At 46.4% G+C, this 14211-nt stretch overlaps 1 protein-coding gene across 2 annotated transcripts; it reads right to left on the bottom strand.

Moving 5' to 3' along the window:
* Window positions 1-8141: 8141 nt before the first annotated feature.
* Window positions 8142-13940, bottom strand: GPR83 (G protein-coupled receptor 83). 2 transcript variants are annotated; one of them, XM_074571287.1, is made up of 5 exons: window positions 13161-13686; window positions 12265-12390; window positions 12084-12170; window positions 11078-11211; window positions 8203-10268 (listed from the first exon to the last, which is right to left on the bottom strand). In XM_074571287.1, exons 1-5 carry the CDS (start codon window positions 13554-13556, stop codon window positions 9644-9646), a joined length of 1368 nt encoding a protein of 455 aa, XP_074427388.1. In that variant the 5' UTR covers window positions 13557-13686; the 3' UTR covers window positions 8203-9643. The 2 variants fall into 2 exon arrangements, with proteins under 2 accessions (XP_074427387.1, XP_074427388.1); XM_074571286.1 differs by lacking the exon at window positions 12084-12170 and having other exon boundaries at window positions 8142-10268; window positions 13161-13940.
* Between the last annotated feature and the right edge of the window lie 271 nt (window positions 13941-14211).

Raw genomic sequence — 14211 nt, 5'->3', positions numbered from 1 at the left:
GGTGGGCCCAAAATACATCAAAAACCATCTTGCAGTTTCGCATTCAACATGCGAAGGCTTTCAATAGTCAGCTGTGGGGGTGAATAACCGCTCTCGCTCTGTGGTACTGAAATGCAGACATTGGTATCAACCTTTGCTGAGTGCTTTGAGCTCCAACGACAGAAATCTTGCTTATTAGCTAGTAGTGGCCAGTTAAACACACTCATTAAGGAAATTAGGAGGAGGTTTATACTTATCAGAAAGTTATGATTTTGAAATCTCTGAAACCTCCCAGTACTTTACCTGTAAGAACAGTAGAAGCAAAGATAGCTTGGAGATAGTTTGAGGATGGTGCCTAATACCCTAGGAAAATGACTGTGAGACAATGACATTAACATTCCTGAAGTTCTAGGAAATTACTATATTTTAGCAGCCCTCTTCTCATCTCCATCAACTGAGAGGAGGACATATTTGTCCAGCGCTGACAGGAGAAGGGATAGGCTGCCCTGAAGTCAGAGACAATGCCAACCAAACCTGAGGTTCATTTCTTCTGTGCAGGAGAAATCTGTCATCTTTTCCTTGGGTGATGATCTCAACATGCTTCAAGGAGTCTTGGCTTCCTCTTATGTATTAATGCCAGAGGCTTTGGGTGTGTTATGCACTGTCAGTTGTGCCTGTGCTCTATGAAATATCCCTCTAACGTAAACAGGTACCGCGCGTCAGCTCTTTGGTGCTTTCTTTGGGATGAGACAGTCTCCGACTTGGCTTACTGGTAATTGTGGCAGGCATAGAAAAGCCTGTGTGAAGAAAAAATCCCCGGCATTTATCTCCACTAGAGAGCTGGCCCTTGCCATTTTTTTGGCTGCACCAGAAATTTCTCCGTCGTAAAGAAATCCATGTAGTGGAATAAAGTAAGTTGTGGATTTTTTCTGCTGAGCACCACAATGTCTGACCGCAGTGGCAGCTCACGCTCTACTGCTGAAGACTCTGAGACTGACACAGGACTGGCCCGCTTCCCACCAGACCATTGCTACTGCATGTGAAATACTATTCTGAAGAGTCTGGAGAAGGTTTACATCCAAGGATTTGAATCTGTGAGTCCGCAGGCTTGCTCTGCTCAGTACCAAAGCGCGAGCCCTGTGACGGCTGCGCTTGCAGCACACGAGGACAATAAACAGAGCTGAAAATCGTCTGCTAAGGACACGTGGGTCCTGGCTCAGCCTTGTGCAGCTGTATCTACTCACATCCAAGAGCTGTATGGCTTCATCCAACTGTTGCTGAGCTCAATATGAGCTCCTAGCTCCGTAGCTTCACTGCTCTGATGTAGCCTGCATCTCGGAGTAAGCTGAGGAGCGGAAATGCGGATAAAATAGATTTTGGCTCTTTCTGGTTACTTTGAGGCCATGAAATGGAAAGATAAGCTCATGGCATCGTGCTTTTCTTGTACTTACTCCATATCTTGCTGTACTGCAAATTTAAATCTTCTTGAGGCATCTGCTGAATGCTGAGAAGGTGCACGTCAGCATCCTATTATTACCTACGTGTTCACTCCACGCGGAAGTGGCTGAAAATTAGTGGTATTTGGGTTTCTAAATCAGTTTTTATGCTTTTGAAAATCCTACACTTCTGTGCTCCCAAACGGTGAAAACACAAGGGTGGTTATTAATTAACAGAACTGTACTGAACATTTTATTCAGCCTAAAATTTAGGTTTAAAATATCCATGATAGTGCTTTATAATATCCATGTTTATCTCTTCTGATTCAGATGCTTAGTTATCATATCTCTGTCTTTCTCAGTCTGGAAACGATCGCAACTAACTCCTCTCCTTTGCATTTTTTAGTTACTCTTTCACTATAGCCCCCTTTTTAAGAGGTATTTTCCCCCTCTGCTAAGAATCTGTAAGTGAAGTGCTGGTGTCAAAACCACAGCATCAGCTGCATTTTCACTGGACCAAGATTTGAAGGAAGGCCACCTGAGAAGAAGCCCAGATGTTCAGCCTGTGGAAGGAGCTGCTTCTGTAGAGGAAAATGATCCCTTTGCAGCAGCTCCAGAGGAGGACACCCAGGTATCTGCACCCAGTAGGTCCACACCTACCGAGTCACACACTGAAGCAACTACCCAGACCAGAAGTCCCCGTTCGTCCCTACCACCCCAGCCACAGCCCAGTTAACATCCAGGAGGCTGCTTCTGCTCCATCTACTACCTCACCACACCGTGTTAAACCTCCTGTACCAAATAGTCATTTTACTCCAGGGTGGAGACTTCCCTCCTTTCCACTTGTACATTCAGATTTATCAGCTGTGCAGGCTCCCCGGGCTGGCGTGGTTCCCATCTCTGGCCCAGGGCCTGCAATGGGTCATGGAGGCTGTGACCTCTGCTGCTGCTCTGACAGCACTGCCTCACAGACAACCTCCAACACATGGTCGCTCCCCTGCTTCCACCTGCCTTCCAAACAGTGCAGATGCGGGCGGCGTGGTTGGACCCCAACACGGGGTGGAGTAGAGAAGGTATAAATGCTAGGTACCAAGTGAATAGAGTGTCATAGAGGTAAAAAATAAATTATTATAGAAATAAATAATAATACATTTCATATTATTCTCAATAGTAAATCTTTTCCAGTTGGTTTGTCTCTGCAGTCTGACAGTTACTGTATCTACACTCCAGGGAAGTTGCCCTCAGGGAGGTGACCTCTTTTTTTTTCCAGCCCGGGAAAGCCAAAGGCCCCAGACACCAGTGGTACACACAGCAAAAGGGCAACGCGGGGCTAATCCAGCACCTGCCCCAGCATCAAGGGCTGCTCGGACAAACCCGATCATTCATAGGTCTTGGTGAGCCATTGCACCCTTCCTCCCCCCAGGCCAGACACAGGGCAAGGGCTTGTGGGGCTGCAGGGAACAGACTGGTGGTTCTCCTGCCCGTCTTACGTTTACATCTGGGGATAACTGCAGCATTTCAGCTAGCAAACTCGTACATCTGCTCTACAGGAGTCACGCATTGTACTTTCAGTCTCCACCATGACTAGATACGCTTTTATAACGCACTGGAAATGACAGTTAAGAGGCCACCACGGAGTGACCACTGGATGCCCAGCACTGGCATCAACTGGTGCCCCTGAGATTCACAGCAAAGAGCAGTGTCAGCAAGCAATTCCCTTTCCCTTCCTTCCTTCCCTGTCCTGTTTTTACAGGAGAAGCCCAGAGGGAGTTAATATTTCACCAGTCAAAATTAAAGCAGAAGCAACTAATCTACAGGCTATTTAGTGATTTTTCATAATGATTAAGCACAGAAGGCTTAGAGGCATAGAAAATGGCATCTGCAAGGGAAAACTGGAAGAGCTCTGATTTTTGTAGAAGAAAGTGGGGAGAAGGAAGAAAAGTCTTCTCAAATGAAAAAAAAAAAAGTGAAAGACAGCTCTTCACAAAGGACATGAAAAAGAAGCCACCAAATTCATTTGAAAGGTGATGCTTTAGCTTAAATGCTTAGAAAAAGCTTCACATGCAAAGCCCTGGACTGAGGCTACCTTTTATCTTCACAGCGCTGAGGCTAAGAAGTGCCACAATACCAGTAGAGGTGCCGTGGACCACAGGCCCAGGGACAGGAGCCTCAAGGGAGGGAGGGAGAGGGAGGGAAAGAGAGAGGGAATGAAAGTTGGGAGGGAAAAACCTCATCTGACATCAACAAGTGCAAGAAAGGCTTCAAGGATTCGTTTCCCCCTGAGTGCTATTCAGAATAGCACAAGCTGCCAAATACAACCTGGCATCATCTTTGTTCCCTTTCAAGGTCTCTGCGTAATTCTACATGGAGGAAATGAATAAAACACCAGGAACATTGTTAGAAACAGAGAATTAACATTCATGAATTCATAGAACTTCCAAGCTAATTTTCATAGGCCTGTTATATTTTTCAAGGAAATAGAAAAACAAGGAAACAGTATTGTCAATTCGAATGATTTCACTTTAGAATAGAAGAAACACACCACTCTCTACATCATGAAAGTTGCAGAGCCAACCACTCAAACTTTTGGAGACGCCAGCATTAACTTCACCTATGTGACCTTCATTGAGTTCCCGTATTCACATGCCAGATGATGCATTCTCCAAATACAATTCATTTTTCCACAAAACTCCTGTGCTCAGGCTGTGTGGATCTCCTGCAACGTGCCTTGCGTACTCTTTGTTATCCAGTAGACACCGCTCTGCCGCGTTCTCAATCTGGTCCAGAGGCACCTGTGTGAAAGCTCCAGAGGAAACAACTGAGCCAGGTTTAAAAGAATGACCTCTATTGACCGCCAAGAGCATGACTGATAGCAGCCAAACTGGTGAGCTCTGGGCAACACAGCTATGGTTCTGGTAAAGCTGTCAGCAGAAGACCTGTGGTGTGATGACAGGAGGACGGCCACAAGGTCACAACACCTGTACCATTGCTTTCCCTTCACCCCAACAGGAGGACAGTCTGTATCTATAAAGACACTGAAAAGGGGGGAAAAAACCAGCAGGCTTTGGCTAAGATTTATGGATGCAGAAGCAGGCAAGATTTTGAGGGAAAAAATAAGAATAATATTCGTTGACTCTTAAAGAGTACAAAACACACGTCCAAAATCTAGTTCATTGTTGTGAACAAAAAGGAACCCAAAAGATGTAATAAGGAGTCGGTAGCCAGCGTTCCTTGGGCTCTGTGTCACAGAGGAGTCAGCCTGGCCAGGCCACCCAGACAAACACAGGTTTGGTGCTGTTGAGGACACGGATATGAGGGTGAGTATGGAGAAACGACTTGCTTAGAAAGTCAGATAAAATGAAATGACCTCCCCTTTCCACAACGCCTCACGTTTATCTCTGATTCATTGTATTCCTGGGAGGGGAATGGGGGGGGAGGGGAAAGAAAACCCTCCCAACAGCTTGATCCCTACATGCTCCAGAGCAACTTGTCCCTTCTCACACCAAAGTCCCCCACAGGCTTGTTCTTGCAGATGTGTTTTTCTAAGGCTAACTACTAAACCACCTGTCTCAAAGCACTGCACAAGACCAAAAAATCAAAAGGTAGCAAAAAGTCCAGCCGCAGCAGACAGGCAAACACACACAAAAAGGAAAATGAAAGAAGACAATCTCCACCCTGTACATGTATCTCATTTTATCATCCCTCAGACCATCCTTTCACAGTCAAGGAGATGGCATCTGAAAGCAGGTTACGCACCAATGGCTGTATTCATATTTTAAAAGAACCCTGTGGTCTGCAGCAGAGCTGTGGTAGAGTGAAAAAATATCCATGAAGCCCAATTTTAATTGCCCAGGACATGATGTTTTTGGAATAGTTTGCATCATACTGCGCTTTGTGTGCTCACAGCACAACCCCCACTGGTTTCAGCAGCACCAGTGAATGCAGAATGTTTCTCCAGAATCCCAAATCAGATATGAAGAAAATGAAAAACAGCTAATTAGGAAACACTCATCAGAAATTGCTCTGTAGCGTGTTAAATAATTGGTAGCACAGTGTTTTATGTACAGTTATCAAGGGCACCATTTCTAGTGCGTTAAAGATGGGCTTGTCCTTCTCTTGGATGCTTCTGCCCAGTTCTCTCTAAAACTCATACCTCTGCTGGCCACTGGCCACTAGTCCATCCCTAGACCAGGCTGTTCAGGTTCACTGTCCAATCTGCCTCTTCTTTTCTTTTTGCCGGGTCCACCCCTCCTCTGTAATGAAACCAAACAGCTTCAGCACTTTGACACCCCCTCCGTGCCCAGATCCATCTTTGGTCAGAGCCTGGAGGAGAAAGGTTTTCCACCCGGCGCAGGGTGTGGGATACAGAGCTGTAACGGCAGGAGCTCAGACCCACCTGGAACAAACATCGTTGTGACTGGGCATTTGAGGATCTTGCCTACTGGAGTTATGGCAAGTTTCTACATATGGAGCTCTTCAAAGGACGATAACGGCACCCAAAGAAGGTTGAATCTTAAGATGGCCAAAGGTTACCTTCAGCTTCAGAAAGAACATCTTACTGAGTTCAGACCATGAGCCCTTGGTCCCAGACAAAGCTAAATACAAGAATCTAGCTGCAGAATCCATTATAACAAATGTATGCCCATGGCAGGGGGGTTGGAACTAGATGATCTTTAAGGTCCCTTCCAACCCAAACCACTCTCTGATTCTACGTATGCACCTGAAAACAGCTGCACTGCACTCACTGAAAGGGGAAAAAAAAGACCTCTGATGTAAAGCACAGCTTGGGCCAAATGGTTCTGGCTTGGCAAAGCTGTACTAAAGTGTTGGGTAGGCCAAGCATCACTGGAGGCTCACCTCTGCTGCCAGCCTGTCCATGAGGTCCAACTGACCACTAACCTGCAACCTTTCTTACACCAAAACCTCCCTCAGATGGAGCTCCAGTACACCCTGCAAACCCAGTAGGGCCAGGGTGCATGCAGCAGTCACAGTGATTTCCCAGGAGTCCCCAGAACTATGGAATGACAGCTGATGTAAGAGCTGTCATGGCAGCGTGTCCTCCTCCGGCAGGGAAACGGAGAAACTTTTTGTCCTCAAAGTTTTAGGCCCTTCAGTGTCTGATCAGTCTTGTGCCTGGAGGCGGGGGGTGCACAGAGCGTAAACTCCTGCCTGTGTTTGATGATGATGAGTACCACAAATCAAAGACACCACCCAGATCAAACTCTTAAAACTCTCTGATAGCAGAGATTTCTGGGCAAGAAAGAAACTTTGGACATCTAACTCAGCTGAGTCGTCGTCAGACAACAAATAGAATAATCACAATTGAAGTGTTTGGGCTTGAGTCTTTTAAGCTACAGACTCACTGGAAAAAAAGAGAAAGGAAAAAAATAGATGTGACAGAAAAAAACAAAGCATAAAAAGAGGAATCCAAAACACAAAGGATAATTTTTCCCTCTCCTCTTTGATAAGACTGTCAACAGCAGAATCTTACTTTAAAAATGCTTTGCTTTAGTTTTCCGAGGAGAGTCGCCCAGCCCTGTGCTCACTCAGCTCTCCCCAGCCACGGGTGATGCTGGTAGAACCACGGTAGTCTTGGTCTGCAGAAGCCATGAGAGGCATGTGGCCATTGCCAGGAGTGAAGATCCTCTGAAGGATCAGAGCAGAAGGTCAAGCTACTAGCAAAATCTAACTTGCAAAAGTAGATGTCCAGGCAGACTTCCTCTCTCAAGTCGTTCATGACCAAACAGAGGAAGAATCCTGCAAAATAGCAGATATATATGAAGATTTGAAATATTGCATTTCCCTAAGGGCAGACTTTTTTAAAAAAACCCCAGAGGTAGACAACATTTTCCATTCTTCAAGCAAGGTGATTCTCTAGGTAAACCCAAACAATAGCCTTGATATTTTTTTCGCTGAGTGAAGAAAGGATGCTTTTGGCGAGGGTCTCCATCTCCTCTCACTCTCCTCCTTTTACCCCAGACAGGGAAACTCTTCTGTTCATTATTAGCTTAAGCTCAGTAAAGCCATTCCAGAAATCCAAGTAAAGAAAGATTTTTATTAATGAATATGAAATAACAAACATATAGCCATCAAATTGGTTTTGTTCAATGTTTACAAAACCTGTGACAAAATTAAGGAAGAAGATGACATGGGCTCCCTGTATCTCCTTTCCTCACACCGTCCCTTTCCCTTCTGTCCTGTGTCTGAGTCTCCTCTTCCTCCTGCTGCCATCACACACTCCCTCCCCTCTCATCTTTCTCCTCACTGCTTTTATCCCTCCTCTCTGCCACCAGTGAGTGAACACTCGCTGCTAGAATCTGCACGTAAATGGTTTTTCTTTTGACCGAGGGAACCAATCTCCAATAGAATAGAATAGGACAGGATGGAATGGAATGGAATAGATTTCAGTTGGAAGGGACATACAACGATCATCTAGTCCAACTGCCTGACCACTTCAGGGCTGACGTGTTGCAAATGCTAAGGGAGGAAATGGGACTTGGCTTAAGGGGTCACGGCAGGCAGGAGGAAAGGTTTGATCCTGCGTACCAGTGACACAAAGTACCCTGACCCGTGGGGCCGTGATACAGGGTATTAAAATACCACTGGATTCAAAGTGAGAGACGTAACACCTTGTGAAAGGACAGGTGAGCTGCAAGGAGTGGTAGGCATCTCAGTCTCTTTTAAATACTCACGTGTGAAAGACCCGCACACGACTGAAAATTATTTCAGAAGTGTAATTTTATTACAGGACATTGGGAAAAACAGTTTATCTTCTTTTTTTTTTTTTGCCCCGGTTATAGTCATTTATAAAAAGATTTTTCTCACTTCACTGATGTCTGCTGCAAGCTGGATGTGGAATGGGGCACCTTGGTGTGACATTCAAGCTGATTTCCTCAGCACAGAGACAGTTATTGCTTTCCTGTGCAACACGAGGTACAGTTTTTGGAATGCTCATTTTTTTTCATTATTCCAAATCAGATTTTCTTCTGCTAAGAACATCAAGTTCTGCAAACTACTCCAGACAGCTGCAGTCAAATCAATTTTCTTAGCCACCCCAAGAAGGACACATCTCACTTGTCTTTAAATGCACCAAAATTGTGCAATCGCCAGAGGATACCTTGCAGAGAAATGTTCCACTTTTATTACTTGCTATCACGGATATCATCTGTTCTCTCGAAGCACTCCATTTATGAACTGATTCCAGAGAGCTAGTGTCTTAGTTGGGATGAAATGTCCCAGATGTCTGATTTGAGAAGTACCCAGGTGCTTTACAGCATAAGGGAGCAACATTCAAAGACAAAATAAAACGTCAATCTCTGGGATCCTTTAGTTGACACTTGACAACATTGCAGAGATGCTCTGATCAAAAGGTCCTAGCAGAAACTCAGAGTAGTGTTTAATTACCTCTTCTCCAGCTGTGGATGGTAAGTCCAACATTCTCAAAAGTTACTTTTTGGCGTTTGGTTTTCTGTTTGAAGAAAAGCTTTCTGAATATTCATGACTTCGTCTTAGGAAAGAAAAATTCGGTGAGTTAACAGGTTGGTGCTCGCCATCTACTTATGCAAAGAATAAACACCCATCCTTCTTTAATCCTACCTTAAAGAAAATGACTGTAATGTAAGAGACTGCTCTTTTTCCAATGTCCACCTTACTCTCCACCTCTCTGAGGGTATTTCCACCAAAACATGGATTTGTGAAATGTATCTGATTGCTCGTTCTGAGCAGATCTTGATCCGTCAGGCCCCAGTTCAGAAGGGACGCCTTCCTACCCAGCCAGCAACCTAAAGGTCTACATCTCGACCATTTCCATGCTGCTACTAAGAGACTTAGAAAAGGGAAAGGAAGCTTTATGTCATTAGATTGTTGCCTTTGTGTGTAAATACCAGCAAAACAGACACGCAGCCCCAGTGGTAAGAAGGCCTAGTCATGCAGATAACAGCGACATACATGCAGAGAATGTCATCCTGCAAGCTGATCCAAAGTCAACTTGACAAAGAGAGTTCCTTCCTGAGAAGAGTTTGTTTTCTCTCCTTTAAGGGCTCCACGCCGTTATTGTCAGCCTGCATCAAACACCCAGCTCTTTCACGCTACCTCCTGCAGAACCTCCTTCTTGGCTTTATCGCGTGTGGTTGCACAGTCCCCAAGCACGCCAGGGCTCCACACCTTCCCACCATTTTAGCTCTAGCCAAATCTATGTGCGATCCTTACAGGTTTCCCAGGGCCACCGTTTAGCTCACAGCTACTATCGGCTCCACTGCAGAGATGTCTGTCTTTCCCAACTGGATGTTGGAGGCCGATGGGAGGACATGGGAGACCTGCAACCTCTTGAAGCTGCCGTTTTCTGGCCACGCCAGTCGGTAGGATGGGACCGTGGAGGGAAGCCTCTGTTCGGTGGGTCTAGGAGGTTTTCTGCAGATGTTGAGCAAAGCCTTGAGTTCTGATCGGAAGCTGTCGTTGAGCCAGCAGTAGATGAAGGGGTTGTAGCAGGTGCTGCTCATTGCGAACCAGTGAAAGGCAAAGTACAGGGCATTGTTGGTGTGGATGGTCTGGCTGGAGAGGAGAATGACATAGCAATTCAAGGGAAACCAGCAGACCGCGAAGAGGATGACAACAAGCATCAGCATCTTTATGGTCTTCTTATTCTTTTTACGAAGGGCAAAGTACTGCTCAGTGGTGACGTCCCCGATGACATTGCGCAGCCAGAGTTTCTTGGCCACCGTCACGTAGGCAGCAGAGATGATCAGAAGGGGCAGGACATAGAGCAAAATGAAGGTTGCTAAGTCGAGGTACTTCCAAAAGAGGTCAGCGGGCTCGGGGAAATCTGGCAGACACAGGCATCGGGTCACTTCCTCGCTGCAAGGGGAGACAGCGGACAGGGGGTGAGAGAGAATATGCCTGGGCACTGCAGGAGAAGTGCACCAGAAACGAGGGGGTAGGAGGGAGAGGGGTCCAGCCACAGAGCCTGGGGGAGACCCTTCCTTTACGCACACGTGTCACCGCTCAGCGGAGCTCTGCTCCCCAAGGACTGGAGCCACGGAGCAGCCTGTGAGCAATGTGGTGATAATTTCTCCTGGGCACTCGTGACCTTAGGATAATTTTATGAATTTCATCAATTACAAAATTTCCAGCTGCACAGAAGCAGGCTTTTTATTCTCTGTCCTTTAGCAGACAGAAACACAGTCTCTGCACATATTAAGGACCTTTCCCTCATCAAAGCACTTTCCAAATATCAAGGCTCATGATGGCATTTTATGAAACAAGCAGCTGAGGAGATTGTTTTCACTTTGCCAGGGCCAAAAAGTAGATTAGCGCTGTTCATTTTTAGGTTTTTCCCCATTTCTGTTCTGCCCAAACAGGTCAGATTGGTACATTGTGTAAAACGCCAGTGTATAGAGGTAGAGGTTCCAGGTCAGATCTTCTAACTTCTTAGCCTCTTTCAGGTGATTAGTGTGAGAGATTAAAGATAAAATAATTAAAAATAGAAACAGGGACACGAAATCAGACAGCGCAAAAGGAATCTGATTAAAATTGTAGACTAGATCCATATTTGGCTGGCCTTGACATAAGCTCAAGGCTTTCAGTAGAAGAAACCAAAGTATGACCACTGAGAGTTTGGTCTCCAGGGAGACTGTGGGGAAGAGAAAAGTAAAGTACATCCTTACCTGTATTCAAAAGTGAAGAGTTTTTGGTAGATGGCATGTGGCAGGGAAAAACAAGTTGCCATGATCCAGATTACAGAGATGTATATAACACCTTTTGCAGCAGACGTGCGAGGTTTCAGAGGGTGCATTATAACCTGTGCAAAATAAACCAATATTCAGATTTATGCCATTTAAGGAAATAATTTTATCTTTTTTTTTCATATAGTTTTCCAACCTTAAATCTATTACTTAATGTGGAAATTCAGCATGTAAACAGGACTGTCTTCACCCAGCTGCCATGGACTGTAAGCTATACACGAAAGCCTGAATTTTTCCTCCGTGGACACGGGTAAAGTCAGACCCGAGTCCTACCCTCTCATTGCAGTATTTGCACCTAGGTGGGGAGAACTGGGTACCAGTGGGTCTTGCAGACATGTTTATTTCTGGATTCAATTTACTTAATAGCCCCCCCAAAAAAAAAAGAAAAAAAAAAAAAAAAAAAGAAAACAGTTTCAGACTCTTCAGTTTCAGTGACCCAGAGCCATGGGTTTGTGATTTAACCAGACCTCCCTGGGGATGCTCCTGGCAGTCAGTGCATTTTCTGGAAGCTAAAAAGCTTTCTAGCAGAAAATATCAACTCTACTGGTCTGTTTGACATGGTTGTCGGGTGACAGTTGCCCGACTGTCCCCAGCTTTGAGCCCATTATCAACAGCAAGCCACAGCTCTGCTTGTGACAAACACCAGTGTGGTACAGTCAGGTGTCTGGTATTTGGGGTAACAAGGGGTGAGACATCCCAGAGCAAAGGGAGAGAGAGCTGTGGAAGCTGACCAGGACGTCCCTGCATCCACGACGCTGTTCCTCCATGGGCCAGACAAACCACCCCAGCGGAGGGTTGCCCACATGAGTTCCTATCAGAATCTTGGACTTTCTCCTCATTTGAGAGCTACTGGATTACCCACGGCAGCAAAGCTCCCATTTCCCACTTGGAAGAGATCGCAAGGCCATGGACACCTCCCGTCTCCCACCTTGCTGCAGGCTTGAAACTCTTCTTTCCGCGTGAGAGCAAGAACTGCTCCCCGGCTCTGTCGGTTCCTCACGCATCTTACATTAACCTGGGAGCCGAGAAGGAAAGGACGTGGGATCACCCTTCCTCATTTTAATTCTGCTCTCCCAAGCTTTGGGGCTGCCTCCTTAGAGAGCTCTCACCTGGTGCCTGTCCACGGCAATGGCTGTGAGGGTCAAGGCGGAGACGTGGAGGGAGCAGTACTGCGCAAACCGGCTGACATGGCACATCCCCTTCCCGAATATCCAGGTACTGTTCACAAAACGAGCCTAAAACCGGAATACCATTAGTTTTGTGCACCCCCCCCCACACACCTCCATGTGTGTACAGATATCTGAGACACCCCTGGCACATAATTCTTTGTGCTACATAAAAGATATTTTTAAAATAGCAGGTTCTTTGTATAATTGTATAATTTTCTGGCTGCTGAACCCTGAAGAGGCAGGCTCGTGCTGCTTGGTGGCCTGGCAATATCCTCCAGGACAATGAAGCAGAGCAGTACCAAAGATGTTGGTTCTGTTTTATTCACGGTGTGACCTTCCGTAGTCTAGCCATTGAATCAATACACTCGTTTTTCCCTTTTAAGCCCTCCTTACAGGGTGGGGTTGACCCGTACCCCTCATCTTACTTCAAAGCAAACTACAGCTTTTCAACACAGCTCGTAAAATGACGGTGAGCGTTAATTTTTTTTTTCCAAGAGGTTTGTAGCATTACCTTGGAAGTACTTCAGAGAAGGAGGAGAAAAAAAAAACCAACTCAAACAGATACTATGAAGTGCTCAGTAACCGCTGTGAGGTTACTGTTACGCAAGTGCTATAGGGTCCACTTTTAACAAATGGATAATTTCAGGTCTTCAACTAGATAACAGGAATTAGAGAAGAAAAAGACACGTGGAGTTTTCCAAAGATAACTCCAATCTCTGTAATTTGGCCCGGAGAGGTACCTGCAAGACATTCATGCACTGCCTATAGAGGCGTAAAGAAGAAAAGGCCACGGGAGCAACTGCGAAGCCTTCATGGCATCTCTGCCCCAGTCTTACCAGTGTAAAAGGCGTGTTGAGGAGGGTGATCATGATATCGGCTACAGCCAGGTTGACAATGAACAAGCTGGTGGCGGAGTGCATGCGCTTGGTCTTGATGACAACATGACAGACCAGGATGTTGCCGAAGAGGGAGAAGATGATGATGAAGGAGTACGCCGTGACGAGCAGGGCTTTCACCGTGATGCTCTGCGACTCCGCTCCGTACCGGCTCCTGCCCACAAAGCTCTGCCAGTCGGCCAGGCTGTCGTTATCCCAGGAAAAGAAACCCGAGATGTTTGGGATTACAAAAGGCTCCTCCAGGCTCCCATTGAGGGGCAACTTTCCTGGGGTCGCGAAAGCGTTAAGCAAGTCGGGGAGGGAGAGCCAGACAAAACAGGGCAACATCTCTGACATGCCGCTCCGCTCCTCCAATTTGGAAATAGCTCATTAGCGAGAGAGCGGAGCTCGCTCCGTGTGCCGGGAGAGCCGTCCTCCCCTCGTCCTGCCCTCCCTCAGCCCGGGTACCGGCAGCGGGAAGGAGCGGATGCTCCTGCCTCTCGCAGCGTGCTGCTCTCCCGCTCCCCTCGCCGCTACTTTTGCTCCTTCAGCCGCCTTTATAACCCCCAGGTGAGCTCCGAACCGGGATCTTCTGCAGCCATTGGGCTGCATGACATTATTTCTGCTCTGACGCGCTGCTTTTCCACACAGCCGTCCTCCCCCGAGCGCTACTCCAAGATGAGCACATCGGCGAGAAAGGCAAATCAATCTCTCCAGTCGTCAGCATCCTTTTTCTCTACCAGCAGCCCAGCTCATGTACATTCCGTGCTATTTATAAGCCAGCAGCGTGTGGGGCAGCTCTGCTCTCTTCCAGGACACAGTTCAAATTTAAGCTCAGCTTTAAAGGTCTAACAGGCAAGTTTCAGCCTATTTCCCACTTACTAACTGGTATAGAATAGGGGGGTAACAGATGAATTGTGAATAACAAGCCGCCTCACTGTACTTACAGTATTTTTCCAAAGACATTTTTTCCCTGAGAGAGAGAGAGAAATACTTGAGCTTTCCCTTGGCA

The sequence above is a fragment of the Larus michahellis genome, chromosome 1, assembly GCF_964199755.1.
Source record: "Larus michahellis chromosome 1, bLarMic1.1, whole genome shotgun sequence".
NCBI lineage: Eukaryota > Metazoa > Chordata > Aves > Charadriiformes > Laridae > Larus > Larus michahellis.
This window is presented reverse-complemented; position numbering and strand designations above follow the sequence as displayed.